This window comes from Puntigrus tetrazona, chromosome 20 (genome assembly GCF_018831695.1).
Source record: "Puntigrus tetrazona isolate hp1 chromosome 20, ASM1883169v1, whole genome shotgun sequence".
Classification (NCBI taxonomy): Eukaryota; Metazoa; Chordata; class Actinopteri; order Cypriniformes; family Cyprinidae; genus Puntigrus; species Puntigrus tetrazona.
This window is the reverse complement of record NC_056718.1, coordinates 12,269,067-12,290,826: the sequence shown is the minus strand read 5'-3', so window position 1 is coordinate 12,290,826 and position 21,760 is coordinate 12,269,067. Positions and strand designations below refer to the sequence as shown.

General features: G+C 37.7%; 2 protein-coding genes across 2 annotated transcripts in view; one reads left to right on the top strand and one right to left on the bottom strand.

The window, feature by feature from the left end:
- Positions 1-696: 696 nt before the first annotated feature.
- Positions 697-9,602, bottom strand: casp8ap2 (caspase 8 associated protein 2). The gene is made up of 10 exons (XM_043219704.1): positions 9,386-9,602; positions 8,982-9,039; positions 8,412-8,489; positions 8,177-8,280; positions 8,031-8,105; positions 7,804-7,919; positions 4,793-7,704; positions 2,075-4,589; positions 1,892-1,991; positions 697-1,809 (listed from the first exon to the last, which is right to left on the bottom strand). The coding sequence occupies exons 2-10, from the start codon at positions 9,028-9,030 to the stop codon at positions 1,747-1,749; spliced, it is 6,012 nt and encodes a 2,003-aa protein (XP_043075639.1). The 5' UTR covers positions 9,031-9,039; positions 9,386-9,602; the 3' UTR covers positions 697-1,746.
- Positions 9,603-10,514: 912 nt separating this feature from the next.
- mdn1 (midasin AAA ATPase 1) overlaps positions 10,515-21,760 on the top strand; it is a 38,512-nt gene continuing 27,266 nt past the window's right edge. The window contains exons 1-24 of the mRNA XM_043220527.1: positions 10,515-10,610; positions 11,335-11,561; positions 11,789-12,013; positions 12,124-12,231; positions 12,341-12,533; positions 12,652-12,861; positions 12,992-13,123; positions 13,492-13,594; positions 13,868-13,923; positions 14,006-14,181; positions 15,364-15,400; positions 15,531-15,626; positions 16,095-16,207; positions 17,670-17,818; positions 17,899-17,959; positions 18,050-18,261; positions 18,377-18,480; positions 18,571-18,715; positions 18,976-19,072; positions 19,184-19,297; positions 19,612-19,759; positions 20,570-20,677; positions 20,785-20,936; positions 21,334-21,512. Of these exons, the coding sequence (XP_043076462.1) occupies positions 10,515-10,610; positions 11,335-11,561; positions 11,789-12,013; positions 12,124-12,231; positions 12,341-12,533; positions 12,652-12,861; positions 12,992-13,123; positions 13,492-13,594; positions 13,868-13,923; positions 14,006-14,181; positions 15,364-15,400; positions 15,531-15,626; positions 16,095-16,207; positions 17,670-17,818; positions 17,899-17,959; positions 18,050-18,261; positions 18,377-18,480; positions 18,571-18,715; positions 18,976-19,072; positions 19,184-19,297; positions 19,612-19,759; positions 20,570-20,677; positions 20,785-20,936; positions 21,334-21,512 (3,241 nt within the window). The remainder of the gene's footprint in view (positions 10,611-11,334; positions 11,562-11,788; positions 12,014-12,123; positions 12,232-12,340; positions 12,534-12,651; positions 12,862-12,991; positions 13,124-13,491; positions 13,595-13,867; positions 13,924-14,005; positions 14,182-15,363; positions 15,401-15,530; positions 15,627-16,094; positions 16,208-17,669; positions 17,819-17,898; positions 17,960-18,049; positions 18,262-18,376; positions 18,481-18,570; positions 18,716-18,975; positions 19,073-19,183; positions 19,298-19,611; positions 19,760-20,569; positions 20,678-20,784; positions 20,937-21,333; positions 21,513-21,760) is intronic.

The following is a 21,760-nucleotide window of genomic DNA, read 5'->3' as shown; positions in this document are numbered from 1 at the left end:
AAATTACACTTCACAAGGCACAATGTTGAGATTTAATTACAGCCAGCCAGCTGAAGCTCATTTACTTACAGTAGGCCTACATGTGTCTTACCTTTTATTAAGTTTTTTAAAAATGTATAGAAAATACTGGTGTTCATGTAGATGAATTCAAAGAATATAGTTGTATGAATTCAGCTGTAATTTGAGTCCAGATATTATCACGTAATATTTGAAAAAATGCCAGCACACCAGCACACTCAATCATCACAGGTTACATGAGTGTGGACAGAAGTAAAATCTAGAATCCGAGGTGAATTAAGGCTAACAACCGCCAGACTGTGACCTAAATATCCCACTTGTGGACCATAGTATCGTCAATGAGCTGTGAATTGTCCAGTGACTGCATTTATACTGTGCTGTAATAGTAAGCCTAAACAATTTTGTGGATGTTATTTAGGGATTTTAAGATTGCACTGCTAAAACCATCACCTGTTGGTTAATTAACATTAACTGCAAAGTTAAACAATGTTTGCCCTTGTTTTTTGTTGTATATAAATCAGTATAATTTTGTAAACGTCCCAATACAAAGTATGCTCTATTTAACCTTGTAAGGTTATTTTGAATGACTAATCCAAAATAAGAGCTACAAATCATTGAAGACGACTATGCTTTTAAGAACAAACTTTAGAAACTGAAATATTCTTCTCAAAATAAACATGACATTTAAATAAATAGGCTTTATTTCAAAAGTTTGAGAGGTCTGTCAGAAATTACAAATATTTACAAAATGTATTTTTAAACAACACACAATGGATTTTTCCAATATCTAGTTCTCTCTTTAAGAAAAATAAAATGGCTTAAAAGAGTTCAAACATAAAAATCTTTCAGATCAATTAAACTTTACAAATATATACACAAGGGAAACAATCCCCTTACTCTAACTATAAAACAACAAAAACATGTTACTCTTAATATGAAAATATAAAGTTGCACCTATCCGGAAAAATTTTAAGCTCAAATTCTGACAATTGAGGACCAAAATCAATGAACAGGCAAAAAGGCTTTCCAGCTCCATATTTAGAGCCATGCTATTCCAGTACCAACTTCATACACGCAAAAAGAAAATGGAGTGATCAAAACACAAGGCCTATTGGCAGATAAGCATTTAAGTCAAAAATTTAAAAAGCATTTGTAATCTTCAGAGGTAGGTTTCAAAGGCATTGCTAATGCTGCAAAAGTCAACTTGTAATACAAGTTAGTGATGTCCTCCAAATACTTTTTTTGTTCATTGCATAAAATCTTTTCTTTAAACTGTCAGCAGAGCAACTGTACTCTTTTGCAATCACCAACTTGGCATCGCACAGGACTTTATGTGCTGAAAATACTACGAACCGACGTTTATCTATTTTGTCGTTTTGTCCATTTATTTCCTTGACAGGGATTAAAGCCAATTTCAGAAAATATATCTGTAGGTAATATAAGTGAAGCCTAGTTGGTGTCTGCTTGGATTATGAATTTTGGTAATCTGGTAACACTGAATGTGTTTTTTTTTTCCAGAATTACCAAAAATAAAAGCCTCTAATACGTATACCATTTACTGCAGATCTCTTGGTAAGTTAAAACTGTTAAGTGCTTTCTTTCAAACAGATGAACATAAACAGAAATACTACATTGATTTTCAAAGTCAACGCATTATATTTCTGCCTATGGAGATTTTGATATGATCGGCATCCATGGTAAAGTCAGTTCAGTCTTTTTGTTGTTCAGTCAATTCTCCATTTTCTCTTTCTTCTTGAACAACTTCATCAGTTGAGAGAATCGCTCCTCAATCTGTCAAAAAATAGCAATCATTGATTTATACCACAGCGGTCAACTTACTTCATATTTATAAGAACAACATAGTGAAGCATACCTGCTCTGTTGACTTCTTTAGCCTTTTTGAAAGACCAGCAAATGTCTTGGGTGAAGGGCCCTTCATTTTAAGCTCAATGAGTATGTCCCGATCTTCATCCCTTCAAAAGATATGAGCTAATTAATTAGTATTTAGTTATGCACAGACTTTCTACATGTTTTGGTATTAATTCTATCAACTCACCTGGTCCACGTCACCACTACCTCCCCTTTCTTTCTGATTACATTCTTAGCAGACAGGCTGCTAGGGGACAACTGGGGTACTGCAATTTTGGGGTCTTTTTCTTTGGAGGATTTAGATTTTTTCTTATGCCTAGACTTAGAATGTATATCTTGAGATTTCTCCACTTTTTGGCGCTTTGCCTTTATCGCTGATCTGTGCTTCTTGCGTTTTCTTGACACCCTCTCACACTCCGACTCTGGTGCACTTGAACTCTGAATGGAGTTCTTTACTTTTCCTGAAACCACTTCTGTAGGTTCAGTCTCTGTTGTACTACTTTCCTCAATAACACATGCTTTGGAATCAGGCTCAGCATTGTTTAGGATCAAGTTGTCATCACAAACACATTCAGGTGACACTTTTTGGCTTGATGGTTGAGCTTCAATTGCTTTATCTGAAATGTGACATGCCTCATTTACCTTAGTTTGGATTTTGTTTGACGTCTCTTCGAGTCCAGAACCCAAGTCTTGATGGGCCGGAGCAAGATTAGGCTTAAGAGTCAGCTCTGGGCATTCAGCTAATTCTGGTGCTGCTCTGCCTTCATTTGGATTGCTTTCAATCGGGCCAGATGATGTTCGTCTTATTCGCACAATGAAATGATCGTTTGATCTCTCCATTACAACAGCCTGCATTTGTAAATTGGGTTTGAATTGGAAACAGGGCGGTTCTGAGCCCTCCCATGTCCTACTGGGACTTGACCCACAACTGGAGTTGTCGGTGTCCAGAGAAAGGTGTATGTCCTGCTCAGTGGCATCTTCTCCGTCAAGAAGAGCATCTTCACTATAATGGGCACTCAAGACACTGTTTGGGGCAGAGAGCGGTTGTCCAGTTCCAGGGTGCAAGAAACTCAAGTGACTATCTGACTTAAGAGGTGAAGGAATGGTAAGGGACACAGCTAGATCTTCCGCCAAGATAGAGTAGGATTTTTGCGTGATTACAGTTGAGTGAAGAGGAAGCTGGCATGGTTCAGAATTAGAGGGAACTTCTAACAAGCAGCTCTCATCAAGAATTGCTGGGTCTACCAGCATTTTGCTACTTGACGCAAACTTATAGGGGGAAATGGAAGGCCAGGATGTGAGGAACTTAGATGGGGTTGTCTTATTAGGGGTCATAATCCCAATCAAACTCTCCGCTGCAAGTCCTTCCTTTCGGGGTGTGTTGAGTGGCCAACTTGTATTGTCACCTATGGGAACACTGGATTCAAGCAAATCTGACCCTTGCAAAAGACACTTGAATATCTCTCCCATTTGAGAGTCAGAGACCAGGTTGAAGGTCAAGCTTGTTGTTTGCTGCTCAGTAAGAATGTCAAAGTCTGACTTATCCTGAATCGATCCATTATGGGAGAGACGTCGGACATAGGAAGAGATTCTAGTTTCAGATCCAGAGGTACCTTCATGGACAGACCTTTCAGAGGATGGAGGAGGAAGCTGATGTAAAGTTGCACTTCCCACCTTTGCGGACTGATCATCTTCATTCATGACAGCTTTTATGTTTTTACCCCTGCTCCCAAGGCCCCTTCGAGGGAGAATATTTGGAGGGGTCTCTCTGACAAAACTTCCTGTGTCATCTTTAAACATCTTGGTTCGGTGAAGATGCCCAGATGTGTTAAAAATGTCTTTTTCCACGACCTCACTTTCAATCTCTTTTCTTTTAAGAGTTACATTTTTATTATCCAATGACGCATTCTTAGATGGCTCAGATCCACTTTTGAGTGCTGTCTTCACTTCCTTGAACAAGAAGTCAAACTGCCCATCCACAAATGTCCACAGCTTTTGCTTGAGGTCTCCAGCTCTCTGCTCAAAGATACGATTAACGATGCCATTCTTGGTGACCTTGCTCATGATAGATGAAATAATTTTATTAAGTCTAACTTTGATGTCATTACCATGGCAGCACAATTTATCCAAGTCAACAGCATTAATGAATTCTATAAAAGAAGCCTGAGACATATCCACTATACAGCAGAAGGCAGTTTTAGTGACATTTTTCTGAAGCTTCATGTACTTTTTCCTCAACTCAGCTCGAATTGATCCTAACATGTCCATAAATGTGTCTATGGTATAGACTGCTGATTTTAACGGTGGACTGACAGTTTTAAAGCGTCTTTTACTTGAGGTAGGACTGTCATTAGAAGATGACTTTGAACCTTTGCTTCGCTCTGAAAATTTAGCAGGGATGCAAGATTTCTTTTGGGACACTCTTTTCCCAACTGCTGATAGCTTTGGACTTGAATCAGTCCCTGAGGTTGATTTGTCCTTTTCTCTTGGAGGAGTCTGGATAAACAGGGGTCCCTCTTCCTCACTCTCACTTACTATCTCACCATCCTCTAGTTCGTCGTCCTCAGTTCCACTAGACAAGAGGGTTTCTTTTGTCCCTTTGTAGGAGGAAGCTGTGACAGAGGAGTCAGGGGACTTATTTTCCTTGTTCATGTCCATACTTACTTTATCCTTATTGCATCCAGTGGTTACAGTTGAGAGATCTTGGAAAAAAGCAAAATAAAAAGAAATTAGCCTTAGCAAATTCTACACCGTTGCGTCAAGTCATGAAAACATGCATTTCAATTGTAATAATTTTTTAGCCTTGTCCATATGAAAAATAATGCTATTCTGTATATTATAGCAGGCATAAAATAATAAATCCATACTCAACAAAAAAAAAAAAGAAAAAAAGCAGCTTACTTACCTTTGTTAAGACTTTTGACATGTGGTTGTTTATCAGCATGCTGAGGCTGTACTTTCTTCACCTGACGGACTGGGCTTGTAAGAGGGCTGAGAGGCTCCGGGATAACTCTGATGTTCCTAAGAGTAAGCATTAGGGAGTCCTCATCAGGGCAAAACACAACAGGATTTGATGACGGTGATGTCTGTTCCTCTTTCTCTGTGGAATCTGGCTCTGAGAAACCAGGCTGTGAAGATGACATTGTCTCCTCTCTGACAATGGTGCTATCATTTGAAGCCACATTGTTCTCACGCGATGATGGACTCTGGTGGGATTTTTCTAACATTTTCACATTTTCAGATGAGTGTGATGTTTCAGTCATTTTTGAATTATCAGTTGCTTCCCCTGCTACCTTACAGTCCAGTTTTGAAGTATCCACTTGTTCAAAATCACAAATAACTTTTCTTGGCTCATCAAAATCTGCACTAACTGTGCTTGAGGACACTTCCATGTTGACAGAACTATCAGAAATCTTGGAAGAATTAATCTCAGGAATACTTTGTGCCTTGTCTGAGGACGACACATCATCTTGACATATCCCATTTGATACTGGTGGCAAATCTTGAGACTTGGTCTGAGGACTCCATTGGATTTTCATCAGAGAAGTGTCCTCAGATACAGCAATAATAGGATCTTGTTGCTGATGACCTTCAACGATTGAATCAGGAATATTATGTGAAACTACCACTTCTGATTTTTCAGTAAGCAAAGTATTAGAGATAACAGAATTATCTATGATTCCTGTAAAGTCTTGGGTGATGTTATGACAGACGCGATTTGGAGATTCTCTTGTAAGGGTTAATTCTGATAATGAATCTGTGTCTAATATACTGGAATCTAAAATCTTGTTCTTTTTCTCCTCTGAGCATTTAACAATGGCTGGCACTTTGTTAACATCCTCTTGACTTTCTGTGGCATTCTCTTGTACATCCATATCCGTTTGTTCACCTGAGGGCTTGTCAGAGACAACGGCTGCAGGAAGATCAACAACTTGTCCAGACTCTTTGTAAGAACTGGTCAGGTCTTCTTTTTTACCTGCAGTTGTGGGTACAGGGTCCTCATCCACTTCCTCAACACTGTTCTTTAATTCATCAATGACAAAGAATTCCTCCCCAGCATCAGATAATCTGCTGTTATGAGGTGAGGCATCTTCAGATGGTGCTCCACTGGCTTCTTTTAGATCAGAAGACTGCTTTTGCTTTTTAAGAGGCGATAAGGTAAGATTCAGTGTTTCCATGAAACTCAGTTTTCTGTCTGGACTATTATCCTCAGTTGTTTTGCAGGGACTACTGCTAACAACTACCACTGATGAAGACTCAGATTCAAGGTTTTTGTCTTGCTTATTCTTACTATCCTGACCTTTTCCAACAACATTGTGCTTTTTAGGAGATTTCCTTCTGTCATCTTTGGTAAGAGCATTTTTTGATTCTCTGTGCTTATGTACCCTATGATCCAAATGTTCACCTCTTTTTCTTTCTCTGTCCTTGTCTTTACCCTTGTCTCCAAAACAACTCTTATCAGAGTATTTCAGACCTTCCATCTTTCTAGCTTTATCATGGCTGTGAGACCTTTTGTCTTTTAACAATGATTCATGGTTTCTGCTTGATGATTTCTCTTTATAAGCGTCTTTTCTTTGAGATTCCCATTTGGATGAAGCAAAATCTCGCCCACAATCATCAACTTGTTTCTTAGATCTTTTATCTTCAGATTTATTATCAGTTTCTCGTATATTCCTTCGCTCATATTCTTTGCTACTATCTGACCTGTTGCTTCTTCTTTCTTTAATACTACTGTTATTACTACTACTACTGCTGCTGCTGCTGTTGTTACCCTCATCTCTTTTACTCCTGTCACTCTCCTTTGGCCTCTTTAGCTCATAGTCTCTGGTTCTTTCAGTTCTGCTGCTCCTCCTTTCTGCACTGCAATTTTTCTCCTCTTTCCTTTCATGACCACTTGCATCTCTTTTCTTCCCTTTGTGGTTTTGGGAATGGCTTGCTTCGTCCACCACAGTACAAGTTGTGCTGCTCAAGCCAGAGTGTTTCGCTTCTCTGCTAGTTCTGTCTGGATTTTGATGATGCATGGGTCCTTGACTCTGTGTTTCTACACTTGCTGCCGTCTTAACTGAATTTTTGGAAGACTGGGAAGAGACAGATGGTAAGGCTTTGTGTGACATCAAGGAAGGGCTTTTCGATTGCTCTGAACTTTTAAGAACTTCAGGCTGCTGATTCCTGTTTTCTCTGGACACAGAATTGTCTTTTACAAGCTCTTTTTCAGTTCTACCTGATTTGCTATCCACTCTTATCTGAGCCTTTTGTGACACATTCTTATCCTGCAAGTTACACTCTTTGTCCCGGGTTGTGCGTTTTTGTGTTTTTTCAAGCTTGTCTGCTTGTTTATATGAACTGTTATTATTGTCTTTCAAGGTATTGAATTGAGAATCAGAAGTTGTATCAGAAACTCCCAATGCAGAGTCACTTATTTTAGGACAATTTGAGATATCTGCCACTGTAGATGTTCTGCTAGGATGAACAGGTTCAGAGTGCTGTTGTGGTTGAACAGTGAAGGTCTTAGTCTTACATTTAGCAGCGGATTTAGTCTGACACTGCTGAGGACTATCGAGATCAGTTCTAGGGCATCTCTGGAGCACCTCAAATGGTTGTGGTGCTGTAGTTGACGTTGTTGGTGGATATGCACAGGGATCCGACACAGAGTTTCTACCTTTGTGCTGATTTACGTCACGCATAATATTATCTTGTCTAGCAGCTTGTGATTCCAAAACAGAACTTGTAGAATTGTTTAAACTGTGCCTTGTGTTTGCCGGACCACTTTCCATTTGCGGTCGGCGAAAATTTTGACCATAACTTCCTCGACCAGACCTGTTATAACAACACACAAAAACGGGGGAAGTGAGTTTTACATAAAACTATCAAATCCTGACACAAGCTAGGATTAGTATCAAACATCCGAGTTTTTACCTATTGCTGAGTCTGCTAATTTCCTCATCCTTCCGCACAATCTCCATTCTAGCAGTCTTGATGAGTGAACAAATGTTCCTCTTCAAGAGTACGTTTTCACTGTTCAAACTTGAATTCTTTAAATACAAAAAGTGCAAAACTAATTATTTAAAGATTTTAACTAATTTGTGGGGGGCATTTATTCAGTATCAATATAATTACACAAGAAATATTAAAAGGAAACACACCTTTGTCTGCAGTAGATGTAACTTTGAGATCAGTTCCTTAACTTGCTTCTGTGCTTCATCAAACTTTTGTTTTAACTGTAATAAAAGATAAGTGCAATGAGACAACTTTCCTTCCCCCAACCATATTCAAAGCTCAAGTCACATACCTCATTATAAGTTGCCTCCTTTTCTTCTTGTTCTTCCCTGATAATGTCCTCATATATATCCATTGATTCCATTGTGCTTGGTGAAAGGAGAGTGTTGACTTTACCTAATTTTACAAAAGGACCTTCATTATTTAGATCTAAAAGTTTTATCCTGCCATTTCAGAGACATACATCAACAAATTACTTTTAACAAAATCTATGAATGCAATGTTCTCAATTCATTAATGAAACCCACCTCTGTGCCCATCAATCTTAGGGCTGTTTTCCAGGCCAGAGTAAATATCCACTGAGTCCTCATTGTGATGCAGAGTACCTGCAAAAAAACACGAATAACGTCATAATGTAACAGCAACTCCAGCATATATGCTTGACCAATACATTTAAGTTATGTTTTTAGAGCATTGAAAGCCTTGAACCCGTTGAGATGGGTTTTTATTGGATCAAATCAGTCAGCACACTCCAGTGAGCTACATGTAACCAGGTATTAATCATTCCTGGCCTCAATTTCAAGTGCAGTTGTTGTGGTGCTCATGCATTTAATGTATTTATCTACATTTGGTTGATTTTGCACGACTTACCTTTGATCTCAATAAAACGTGGAAGAATTAACGTTTAATCATGTTATTTTTGTTAATTTGTGAGGTTATTTTAAAAGCATTTGTTGTTGACTACTTAGACATTTTTAAAAACTTACAGTATAAATAGTGATTAAATAAATACTAGATCACAGTACTACATGAACACTGCATGTTAAGTAGGTGAAAATAAGAAATGTCTGTAACATGGGAGAGAAAGACTGTCTTACCGAAAGGCTTGTCATCAAGATCTCCATAAATTTCATCTATTAAATCCATTTTAGTCAGCTATTGAGACAAAAAACAACAACAAAATAGGTTCCTGAAAACAGTGACCATACCAGCAAAAGTGGGCATGTGTCAGTTCAACTACACCACTTCCTGTCACGTAGTGAACAAACATTCTAGGGAAACGTTTAAAAATCACATTTAAATGTGATACTAAAAGAACAAAAGGAACAACTTAATATTAAGCTGAAAAGTAATAACCCACCCAACAGTTCCACTATAATTCTTACACAAACTACACTTATGCACGGATTTACACAAACTCCGACAAATCAAAGCGATCAAAATATAGTATAACTATATTATATTCACAAAGTGAAATCAAATGAAAGTATATGAACAATACCTGTGTGTCTGGTGGTGAGCTAACGACAACAGGCGGATACAAATCTGTAAGATTTGTTAGCAAAACGCTACAGAGCGGTCTTCAGGATCTGACACCCATGCCAGTGCGCACGTATAATGACATTTGCAGTTAATTTCCAATTTTCTTATAGACAGAGATTAAAAAAAACCTTGTTGCATACTTCCACCAGCTCCGCGCCAACCTTTCACCATACACATTCGCCAAACAGGAAGTGACATCATTTTCCCGCGGTCTCTCCTTTTCTAAAAAAGAATGCCGTTAACGTTAACAATTTAGTCTGAATATAACAAACAGTTAAATTATTGAAATATGAAGGATTTGTTTTCTTAGCTAAATCCTAATTATAACACAAATAGTCTATGTTTGGTGCTTGTGTGCTTATGTTAATGCAGTTTTCAGGTTTTTTTTAGTAACGTTACTGGTATGCGTTTATTGTATTTTATGTATGTGTATCTCGTTTTTATATGAGGAGACTGTTTTTAAAACCTTGTAATGTAGAGTAATGTATATTATTCGGGAAAAATTGTGTAGCAGAAAATAATTTGACAATAATGGAAAGCCTGCACGTGTCTTAAATCTTACTACCGTTGACAAAACATTTTCAACAGTTTTTGTCATTGCATATATTTCAAAAATGACCTACACCTAGACAAAGACTTATTTGGGCCTCATGAATGCAAATAATACAAGGCTACAGGCAGCTCTCTTTAATTGACCAAACAAGATACAAGTTTTGAGGTGCAACGTGAATTGCAGCTGTGTCCCTCACACTAAATAGTGCAGTCCAATATAACCAAACCACATTCGTTACATATTTAAGCGTTTCTCACTAAGCCTTTTAACATAAACATCATAACTGTGCTTGCTGCACAGGGAGCGTGAGCTCCGCGACACAGTCGAATGACCCGGAAGTGCTTTTCATTTACTCACATGTGGACTGGGATTTTAATACTGACGGGAACGTGCTCGCTGTGTTGTGATACAACCTAGACAGCCAAGCGAGTGATGAGTCTTATGGTTCCCATCACGTAGAATACTTCAAATATTAAAACCTTTACCGGTCGCAGAGGCATCGTCGGAAATCCCTATATTCACGACAAATGATAGAATGGAAAACCTGGAGTTGAGCCTGACATCTCTAGGTGCAATCTCAAGACATATCGATAAAAGTCAAAACGAACTCAGCAAATATCTCGCAAAACAGGTAAGACAGCATGACCTGAGCACTTTATAAGACCGTTATAAGAGGCTTTCAGTTGTTTAGCACATGCAGAGTACAACATGTGTGTCACACCATACTGCTCCACGTTTCTGTAGTACACATGCGGCTCGTTGGTTGTTTATGCAGAAGTAATGATTTCATTTCAGTCGTTTCCATTAAAACAGTAATGTAAGTGTTCTGTATGTTTGGCTATATGGGAAACCGGTCTTGTTCTGAGATGGATTATTTTGGTCTTGTTGCAGTATAGTTTGAGCAGTTTGGCTTGTTGTAACGTGCTGCCACACTTCCACAGTTTATTATTTTGACGAATACGCAATGTACAATATAAAAACACTTCTTACTTTCGCAGTCAGGATCAGTGAATATAAACCAGCTCATAAAAACATGTACATCATACTCTGGAACCGATCCAACATAAAATACAACAAACATGGATTTTGTAACACATTGTTCCAAAAGGATTATAATGATTGCTGAAAGTACAAAATAGTCCTAAAAATGGATTTTAAAACACAACTTGTTCTGCAATCAACATCATTGTTAGTAAATAATTATTTAAATATTGATATCTAGTATCCAACTACGACTCTATTAATAATGAAACAAAATCTTAAAGGAATTTCTTATTTAATATCTTCTTATTATTATTAGGCTGTATTGTGTTATTTATTTATTGTTTTGACCAGCATTAATTTTTTCCTTGTAGATATGGAGTCAGCAGGACAGACAGTGTATACTAGAATGTCTTGCACAGCTCCTGTTGGAGAAGGAATACACTCTCCTCATTGCTCGTCACTTGCGACCTCTGATCCTGGACTTGCTGGAGAGAAATGCCGAGAGGATCAAAGTAGACATCAGGCTGAATCATGACCTCCATGAGCGCTTGTGTGTAGCTTTAAGCAAACTTCTCAACATCAGTCCAGATGCTCAAGCGTAAGTATCACATGCAAATTAGATTCAAAAGAGGGTTCTTAAAGTCTTGTAAAATCTGGAAATTTCCGTTAGAATAGAAATGGATATTATAAAGTTGGAAAAGTTATGGAAGCCTCTGTAGTGGTTTTTAAAATGTATTTATAGATTTAATTGGCTGGATATTGCACTCGTTTCAGATCAAATGTCCAGTGTAGCATCATGATCATGTTTGAATTGTTTTCTCACAGGTTTGCAGCGAGGTATTTTAGCAGCTCTCCACCAGTATTTCAGAGGCTCTTCTTCACCAGCGAAGAGGCTGCTTCCATCCAGTATGGGCCCAGACGGATGAAATTACGGGACCTGATGGGGGCCACCCTCCGCTTCCTCCAAAGCGACTGTGAGAAGTTCCGTGTCCTGTGGGACTGGAGTGCCTGTGTTTCACAGCTTCTCACCAGTGACGTCATGGTCAGAAGGTATTGCCAATTTGTAGATCAGTCAATGCCTCTTAGAACATCCAAGATTTTTTTTTCTGAATATCCCCAAACTGTTCAATTTCTTTGTGTTTGGTGTGTTTTTTTTAAAGCTACACTGCCCAGTGCCTTGCCCTGGTGTCCCACATGACAGATAACCAGAAAACAATATTTTTGAGGAAGGTGCTTTCCAATGACGAGATTCTGCATTTGAAAATGAAGTAAGTTTGAACATTTTTTTTTTTGAGGTTTAACACCTTGTTCTAATTGTTCGGAAGTTAGCCAATAGCTTTAGCTTTCAAACAGAATGACAGTATCATATCTGTGTAGGTCACTTGAGGAGACACAGCAGCTGGAGGTAGAAAAAGCTCTGGTTTTGGCCAATCAGGGCTCAGCGGTATGGCGGAAAGACAGGGTAAATAAAGTCGGCCGCGGTCAAGTGGTGACCGAAGACCTGACACGGAGTGTTACTGTGGTGTGTGGGGTGATTTTACCTAGACGGACCCCTCGACTGGATGAACAGGTAAATGAAAAAAGCCAAATTATAAACCAGCCAGTTGTATTTTTTTCTAATACCTCTATTGGTGTATTATGGGAGAATGTGCATGTATTATAATATCACAAAAATCTGTAATTCTCAGACAAGTTTAAGCAGTTTAGTGCTGGTGGATTCAACCTGTCAAAATCTTCGGCGACTCGCTATGGCGGTGGCCTCCCAGAAGCCCATTCTATTGGAAGGGCCAATTGGATGTGGGAAAACTGCTCTTGTTGAATATCTTGCTGCTGTCACTGGACACCTTAAAGCCCCTGATATCCTTAAAGTTCAGCTTGGAGATCAGACCGACAGTAAGGTGAGATTTGCTTGAATTTTGAAGTTTCTAGTTTCTAGTTTTCTTTCCACTGTTTTCCACTGTTTTTGTAATATTTTTAGTTTACCTTCTGTTAAGCGCTCAAAGATTTTCATGCCTTTGTTTTCTGTAGATGTTGCTGGGTATGTATCGCTGCACAGATGTTCCTGGAAAGTTTGTGTGGCACCCGGGGTCCCTGACCCAGGCAGTCTCTAAAGGTTACTGGATTCTGCTGGAGGACATTGATCATGCTCCTTTGGATGTGGTGGGTGGTGAAGGCACTAAAACATGGAGAAACTTTGTCTTTTTAGAAATGTTTCAATACTAATACTATTAAAGTATGAGTAAAGATTTTAGTTTTTAATTACAGTTGTTGCAGAATTGCATTAGTTAGAGCTCTGTTTGCATTTACAGTAAAATTTATGCAGTATATTAAGGGGGAATATATATATATATATATATATATATATATATATATATAAGTTAAATTTTGACTATGTAAATAGAATATATGTGTAATGTATATAAATAAAACTATTTCTTCATTTGGTCAATGGTTTGGTCTGCTGTTGAATTGTATGGTTTAGAAGAGGAAGCTATTTTTAATCATGCTCTTGTTGTGTTTTTCTATAGATATCGGTTCTACTTCCTCTCATGGAGAACAAGAAATTGACAATTCCAGGACGTGAGGACTGCATTCAGATGGCCCCATCTTTTCAGTTTTTGCAACACGAAGGTAAGATCACTCATTAGCTGTTCATGTTCATATATATATATATATATATATATATATATATATATATATATATATATATATATATATATATATATATATATATATATTATTTGTTTATTATTATTTTTCTTTTATATCAATTAAAAGAGAAGTCTTCAATATGCTGATAAGAAATATCATTATTTATAAATATTTAAAATCATCATTTTTTTAGGACGTTTTACAGTGGAGGAGCCTGGCATAGGCCGCAGAGTTCACATGCTGCACTTCTAGACAAATACTGGAGTAAACTGCAGATCGGCAACATGAGCCGAGAGGAGCTGAAACAGGTAAGCTGTTCCCTAGCAATGAAATAGGTTGTGTGTAGGTACTGGTAACGTCTTTCATCTCTCATTTTGTTCCTCTGTTCAGGTCCTAACGAAGAGGTACCCTAATCTGGCAGTGGTGGTGGATCGTCTTTTGGACATCTACTGTCAGCTAACAGGAGACAGACATCAAATCAGCGCCAGTCCACAGGATCCTAGTGCAGCCCAAAACATATCAGATGAACACATCACATCACTGGAGGGCAGAGGCCTCTCACTGAGGTAACCCTTTTACTTAAAATTAGAAGAAAGGATTCAATCATCATTGCATAATTATATATAAAAAAAGAATAATGATATAATATACTGATACAAATAATATGTACTAAAGGGTTTTAAACCATTTTGTGCTAATTTGTAACTTCTCTAAATAGTAAATAGCAGTTTCTTAATAGTTTATTTCAAATGCTTCTGGGCATTTACCAATATCTCTGCATTCAGAAATGACACCATAGACTTATCAATAAATAATGAGTGTCATTTAGGACCTCACAATGTAACAAACAGTTCAACTAAAGCAGTGACGCTACAATAAAACCCCTACTCCAGTGCTGCATTAGAACAGAGTTGTGATGTATCAGTCGGTGTCCATCTATTGTGTATTTGGGCCTCAGGCTGTTCATCAGCTTTCCACTGGACACATCAATGACGCATCGATCTCTCTGTTCCCACTGTGGAACCCTAGCCAGAAACAGTGTGAGATTTGGGCTAGGGCAGATCATTTATATAACTAGCTTTGTCCAGCAGAGACCAAACATTGATGCCGAGTGTCATACCGGACTTGTAGAGAGTTTTTAGTTTACAGGATTTTTTTGTAACCATATGTTTTTTTTTTATGTACTCTGCTCCTATTTGAAAGCACTCAAAGTGTGTCAGGAGAGGTTCAGTGGTGTGGAGACACTGCTGTTACTAATCAATACACTTCCACTTCACTGCTCAATCCCTTACTTTGTAGAGACCCTGGGTGAAAAAGGAAAAAAAAAAAAAGAGCAGCCAGTCTGCCTGTGGTCATGCCTCCTTACAGCGTTTTGGTAACCGTGGCATTGTAGAATATTATTATACTTTACACTATGGTACTTTATAAACACTGTGATACTTTTAAAAAAAAAAAAATGTAAAGAACATTTATTTGAAATTTGATCAGATTGCTGATCAGTTTAATGCATTCTTGCTAAATATATATATTAATAAAATATATAGATAAAAACATTTGTTTTAACGATAAGTATGGTAATAATATATACCATAAAATCTGTTTAAATATGAATTCTTAGGGCTACTTTCGTGCATTCTTTGCATCCATGTTGTCATGGTAAATGCTTGATTTTTTTTTTTATTTATTTATTTATTTTTAAACAGGGACTTGCTGAAATGGTGTGAGAGAATCTGCTTAAATTTTGACAGCTCCTGTGCTTCCACAGCACAGAATGTTTTTCTAGAGGTGAGTGGCTACCAGCATTAATCTGTCAACTTAATTTTTTTTGTGTTCTGATGAAGCAAGAACTGAGATACTGAGAAACCAGTGTAGGTATAAGATAAATGATTTCTTTTTTTGTTTTTTTTCCCTTCAGGCTCTGGACTGCTTCACTGCCATGCTCTCCAAATCTGAGAGTAGACTCAAGATGGCAGAGATCATTGGCAGCAAGCTCAACATATCCAGAGAGAAGGTAGGACTCCAACATTTTATTAAACATTTATATTAGTGCTGTTAAACTATTATATTAAACTGTTAAACATTTTTGCTTACATAATATGTGAATACTGTGTATATATATGTATGTATATATATATATATATATATATAAATTGTATAAAATGATATATATTTATAGCATAAATATTAAAAATAATATATAAAAATACACACACATGTATATATTTAAGATTGTTTATATATTTAATAAAAACCATATGACTATTAATATATACGTGTCAATACATGTCAAAATATATATACTGTATATGTGTGTATTTATACATAATAAATATTCACAGCACACACATATATTATGTAAACAAAAAGGTTTATTTGGGATGTTATTAATTGCGAAAAGCAGTGCTGAAAAGTACCCGGTTATATTTCTCCATTAAATGAAGAGACAAAGTCTGCACTAATACTGTCATTGACATTTCAGGCCCAGCACTTTTGCCAGATGTACCTGCCTGGAATCAGTGTGACAGAGCTGGAGGTGACGGTGGGCCGTGCCATGTTACTCCGCAAGCAGAGCGATGCAGTGTGGCTGAGCATGTGAGATTGCATTATCAAAGCGTAACCTTACCCGTCTCTGACTGGCTTTTCCCCTTTCAATCTACTCTATTACAAATTGTGTAACTGCCAGGCTGGCTGTGCTAACACTGACCCCTGTGTGGAAGGCACCCTGCTGAGAAATTGAGTCAGCATGGGATTGATTGGTAACTGTGCTGTTTAAGACAGGGAGTACAACAGCCTTGAGCATAACAGAGGAAAATATTGCAGGATTCTTTTATTAGTCGTGCAGCATAAAGTGAGCACCGAAAGAGATTTTAATGCATTTAGCAGATGCTTTAGTGACAAAAGCTATAGTGACAACATACGACAAAGGGCGCTTTATCAGAGAGGCAACAATATTTAGACTATAAAAGGCTGGTTTATTAGAGAACTAGATTAGGAAGCAAGAGGAGAAGCGCAGACTAGCCGAAAAGAAGGTTGGCTGTACTTTCAGCAGGAGAGCAGCAGAGAGGGTGAAGGGTTTGGAGAGTGATTTTGTGAAGGAACAACAAGGCATTGTTTATTCAGTGACCTTAGCTGGCAGGAAGGAGTGAACACGTATCGTTCCTGAGGAATCTCATGAGGGATGCACCAAAATGAAAATTCTTAGCTGAAGCTGAACAAAATAAAACACTGGACCGAAGGCTGAATACCGAACATGTTTTTTTGCATTTTCTCCATATATTGTGTAATTTTTTCACAATTGCATAGATTAATTAGACTGTTTCTAGCTTTTCAAATAATAATTTAAAAAATCACAAAACAACAATTTAATAATATTTACTAAACATTTCTTTAATATAGCCATACCAGCAAATAACTTAAAATTAAAATTTTGTTCTTTGAGACCCCCTTCTTGAATCAGGAATGTGCTTTCAATACATTAGAAAATATTACAGATCCCAACTGGATGTGTGATATAATTAATATATTAATATTAGAGCTGTGGAAATTATTATAATCATTATTGTTGTCTTGTCTTATTTTATTTAAAAAATGCATGGAAATGACTAGTAACTCTTTCAGTGCAGATTTGGGATTTTGCAAATTCAGTCATCGGCAGCAGTTAAAATATTAATTGTTAAAATATAAAAATGTAACAAAATGTTAATAATAATAATAATAGTCACTTAACAAAACTCTATATATTAATCTGAATCAGAATGAGCTTTATTGCCAGATATATGCACACACAAGACTTTTTTTTTTTTCTTTTTTTTTGTGAAGGAAGCATCCCCAGTGCAACAAAATGACAATGACAGGACATAAACACAGAAAAGAATTAAAATAGAACAAGTAAATATTGAATAACAATATACAAATTGACAATTGTATGTACAGGTATATTATGTACAGATTCAAAATATAGACTAAGTATGTGTATTAGATAAGTATGTGTTATAAATACTAGATCACTAAATAATATTAAAGCCTCTGTATTTAATGTGCATTTGCCCCACAGAGGCAGACAAACATTTGCCGCCACACGGCCATCCTCTGTACTTTTGGAGCAACTGTCAGTGTGTGTCACTAAAGGGGAACCTGTCCTGTTGGTGGGTGAGACGGGCACAGGAAAGACCTCTACAGTGCAGTACCTGGCGGAAATGACAGGTAAAACACCTGAAGTTCATAGAGCGAGTAGATGTAGCATTGCGCATCATTAACTTTCTGCTTTGTTCTGTTGCACACAGGACACAAACTCAGAGTGGTCAACATGAACCAACAGAGTGACACAGCTGACCTACTCGGAGGGTGAGTAGACATGTGACAACAAGCGTGGACGGTACAATTGTGGTGAAAGCTCTATGCAAACTTGCTGATCTTGATCCGTTTTGATTGAAGGTATAAACCAGTTGACCAAAAGCTTATCCTGCTGCCCCTGCGGGAAGCATTTGAGGACCTCTTTTCCCAGACATACTCACGGAAGCAGAACCTGACCTTCCTGGGTCACGTCCAAACCTGCTTCAGAGGAAAACGCTGGCAAGACCTTCTGAAGCTCATGGACCATGTCTGCAAATCAGCGCTAACAAAGGAACTGCATGAGAAACCCAATGGTAATTCTAAAGGTTCAAATAAATTACATAGGTCATCATTTCTGCTGTTTCTAAATTCTTTCTGAGATTGTACTACATGTTTTTCAGTATTCTTTTTCTTGCGTTTTTCTCTTAGCTGCCTTGCTTCAAGAGCAATGGGAGGCTTTGGCTCTCAAACTCAGTCAGACACAGGAACAGATTCGGGCTTGTGAATCCGCTTTGGTCTTTGCATTTGTGGAGGTAATTGTCGCTCCTCTCACCTTGTGTCTAAATCTCTTCTTTCTCTTGTTATGTCCTGAATGTTGTGACTGTCTGTGTATCTGCACACAGGGGACTTTAGCCAAGGCTGTGAAGAAGGGTGAATGGATCCTGCTGGATGAGATTAATCTAGCTGCTGCAGAGACACTGGAGTGTCTGAGTGGATTGCTGGAGGGCAGCACCGGGTCGCTGGTGCTGCTGGATCGAGGTGATACTGGTGAGTTCCAAACAAAGTGGCTTTTTGACAGTGGTATAGTGGGTAAATATGTTCCATAGTAGTATTTCCCCAGGCTGCTTCTTTATGCTTACTGTAGTAATGATGTTCATGAAACAGCTAGTCACTGATTGGGAAACTGTAGTTGTGGTTGATGCTTAATTACTGTTATTTTTCAAAAGTGTTGTAGTCAATTAGTGGTTTATAAATGTTTAATTTAATTCAGAGGTAATTGACTGTTTTCATGATGTCATTCTGTGTAGAGCCTCTGGTTCGTCACCCAGACTTCCGCCTGTTTGCCTGCATGAACCCAGCCACCGATGTAGGCAAGAGGAACCTGCCACTGGGCATTAGAAACAGGTGAGATATTTGTTTGAAGATGTCATACACTGAAATGTACGCATTCTGAAGCATTTAAACCTCTTCTGGGAACACTGTATGTGTTAATATATATTCATGTTCACGTATCAGATTTACAGAGTTGTATGTAGAGGAGCTGGAGAATGAAAGTGATTTACGAATCCTGGTCTCTGACTACCTCAAAGGCTTTAACCTGACCAGAGGCATCATCCACGGGATCATCAGGTTTGTGCACAGTTCTTTAGTAGGTCTCCATTGCTATCCATATAACAGTAAACTGACTTTCCTCCCTAAAACACAACTTTTTGCATTTTAATCCAAAGTATATAGAAGATCATTGGTAGTCAAAAGCGCAACAAACTCATAACATTAAGGAAGTTTCAAGCGTTAGGTGTTGCATGGCTTGTTTTTACTTATTTATCCTAAGCTATGTAAAATACAATGTACAGAGTTTATCCCTCATGTTCATCTATTTGCTAAGTGCTATACTAAAAGCTTAAGGTTTCTTATAATAGAATCTTCTCTCATTTTTCTCCCAGTTTTTATTTGGCTGTTCGTAAGGAGGCTAACACTCGGCTAGTGGATGGCACAGGTCACAAACCTCACTACAGCTTGCGTACTCTGTGCCGAGCTCTGAAATATGTGGCCTCTGACCCCTGCTACAACATCCAACGTTCCCTCTATGAGGTAATATAACTGTCCTCCTCATCATTTGATTTTTTGTATATTTTGAGAGCTTGAGACGTGCGTTGTGTTTGTTGCTGTAAAATTGTTACATGTTGCCATGTGTAAATAACATATATCTGTTCATTTAAATACACATGAAGGTGGCTTTACAGTGGAAGTGTGTAGCTTGATAAAACAAACTAGCTGTTGTTTTGTTACAACGCTATGATTAATGCTGACTTTGCTACATTTGTAATGAAAGCAATTTAGTTTTTTACGTCACAACACAATGCTCTCATACAGTGTAGATTGGATTCTAAAGTCCCACCAGCACCGCATTTCTCACAGAGCAGTTTGTCAATCTGTACACAGTACACTGTTTTTAGGAGATTATTTATCAGTATCCACCACTCCATATAGGTTTCCAGCTTTTGTAGGTAATAAATTTGCTATTATAATGGGAGCATAAATTGGTACAATAATTGTTGTGCTAATATATACAATATATGTGTAATGTGTGTATATATATAAATACACACGCATGAGAAATGTTATATATTATATAATTTATATGATTTACACACGTGTGTATGTGTATATGGGCTGTGTGTCTTTATATATACATAATAAACATAAACAGTACTTTAAACTTTTCACTATAAATCGTTTGCCCTGCACTAGTTTTAAGCCAGTCGTTATGATAGAGTTATAAAGTTTGTTTTTGTTGGGCATAAACAGTACTCATTTAAATGGTGGAGTGTGCTGTATGTGTATTGTGTAAAGAAAATAAAAGTAAGGTGTATTTACGTAGCGGTTTAATATCTTCTACAGGGTTTCTGTCTGAGTTTTCTCACTCAGCTGGATCGCAGCTCTCACCCTGTTGTGCAGAAGCTGGTGTGTCAGTACATACTGGGAGGAAATGTGAAGTGTCTAAAACAGGTAATCATTTCAGAGCTACAGATACTTTTATCCATGGTAATGTTTGTTTAAAGGGACAGACTATAGATGTGCTTTGTGTGAAACTGGTCCTGTGCTCTTTTTTTCAGCCAATCCCACAGCCAAAGGACCGTGTATGCTTGCAGATAGAAGAGTACTGGCTGAGTCAGGGGGACATGGCGTCTACTATAGACCCCAGTTACATCCTCACACCCTCCGTCAAGCTCAATCTGAAAGACCTGGCACGGGTAGTGTCTGCTGGGTAAATGTCCCCTGTGAAGTTTATAACTCTGTGGGAGGGTTTATAACTGGTATAACAGCTTGATTCATTTTTAGTTCTTTGGGTAGTAATCATAGTAACAACTGAGGATTTTGTTTTTTGATTTGTTTTTCTGTTTTTGTGCCATTTGTCTAGGACAGTTCAGACCTAGCGATCAATTGGTTTCTGTATCTATATAGAGCTGACTTTAGGACTTTTTGGGCATTTTTTTCACATCAGATGTTATGATTTCTTTGCCAAATTATAAATATATATATATATATATATATATATATATATATATATATATATATATATATATATATAATTATAGTACATATACTGTATATTTATTATATAATAATGATCATTTTACCCTGTGTGTTGTTTTGGTGCTTAGCATCCATCCAGTGCTTATTCAGGGGGAAACGTCTGTAGGAAAGACGAGTCTGATAAAATGGCTTTCAGCTGCTACAGGAAACCAGTGTGTGCGGATCAATAACCATGAGCACACAGATATTCAGGAGTACATCGGCTGCTACTCCTCTGATGATCATGGCAAACTTGTCTTCAAAGAAGGTACATAACCTTTGGAGCACACATTATAATGGATATGCACAAGCAGGGTGCGATTTGCTGAGGGGGGTGGATTTCCCCCCTTCTGGTTTATCCTCCCTGCATCTGCTGAATTTTTTTTTCATCCCTGTTGGGGACAAAACCACAGCCCGTGGCCCGATACTGATTGTTAACTGATTCATAGTTTCAAAAAGCTCTGTTGATAGTATGTTATTTGTTGCTTTCTCTGTATAACTCATTTGTTGCTCGAC

Bases quoted from the DNA above. Each gene is read 5' to 3' on its own strand.
- casp8ap2 (XM_043219704.1), bottom strand. From the start codon at position 9,030: ATGGATTTAATAGATGAAATTTATGGAGATCTTGATGACAAGCCTTTC. The intron at 8,281-8,411 runs GTGGGTTTCATT...TTGTAAAATTAG, and splicing joins TAAGATTGATGGGCACAGAG to GTAAAGTCAACACTCTCCTT. The intron at 1,992-2,074 runs GTGAGTTGATAG...TATCTTTTGAAG, and splicing joins GTAGTGGTGACGTGGACCAG to GGATGAAGATCGGGACATAC.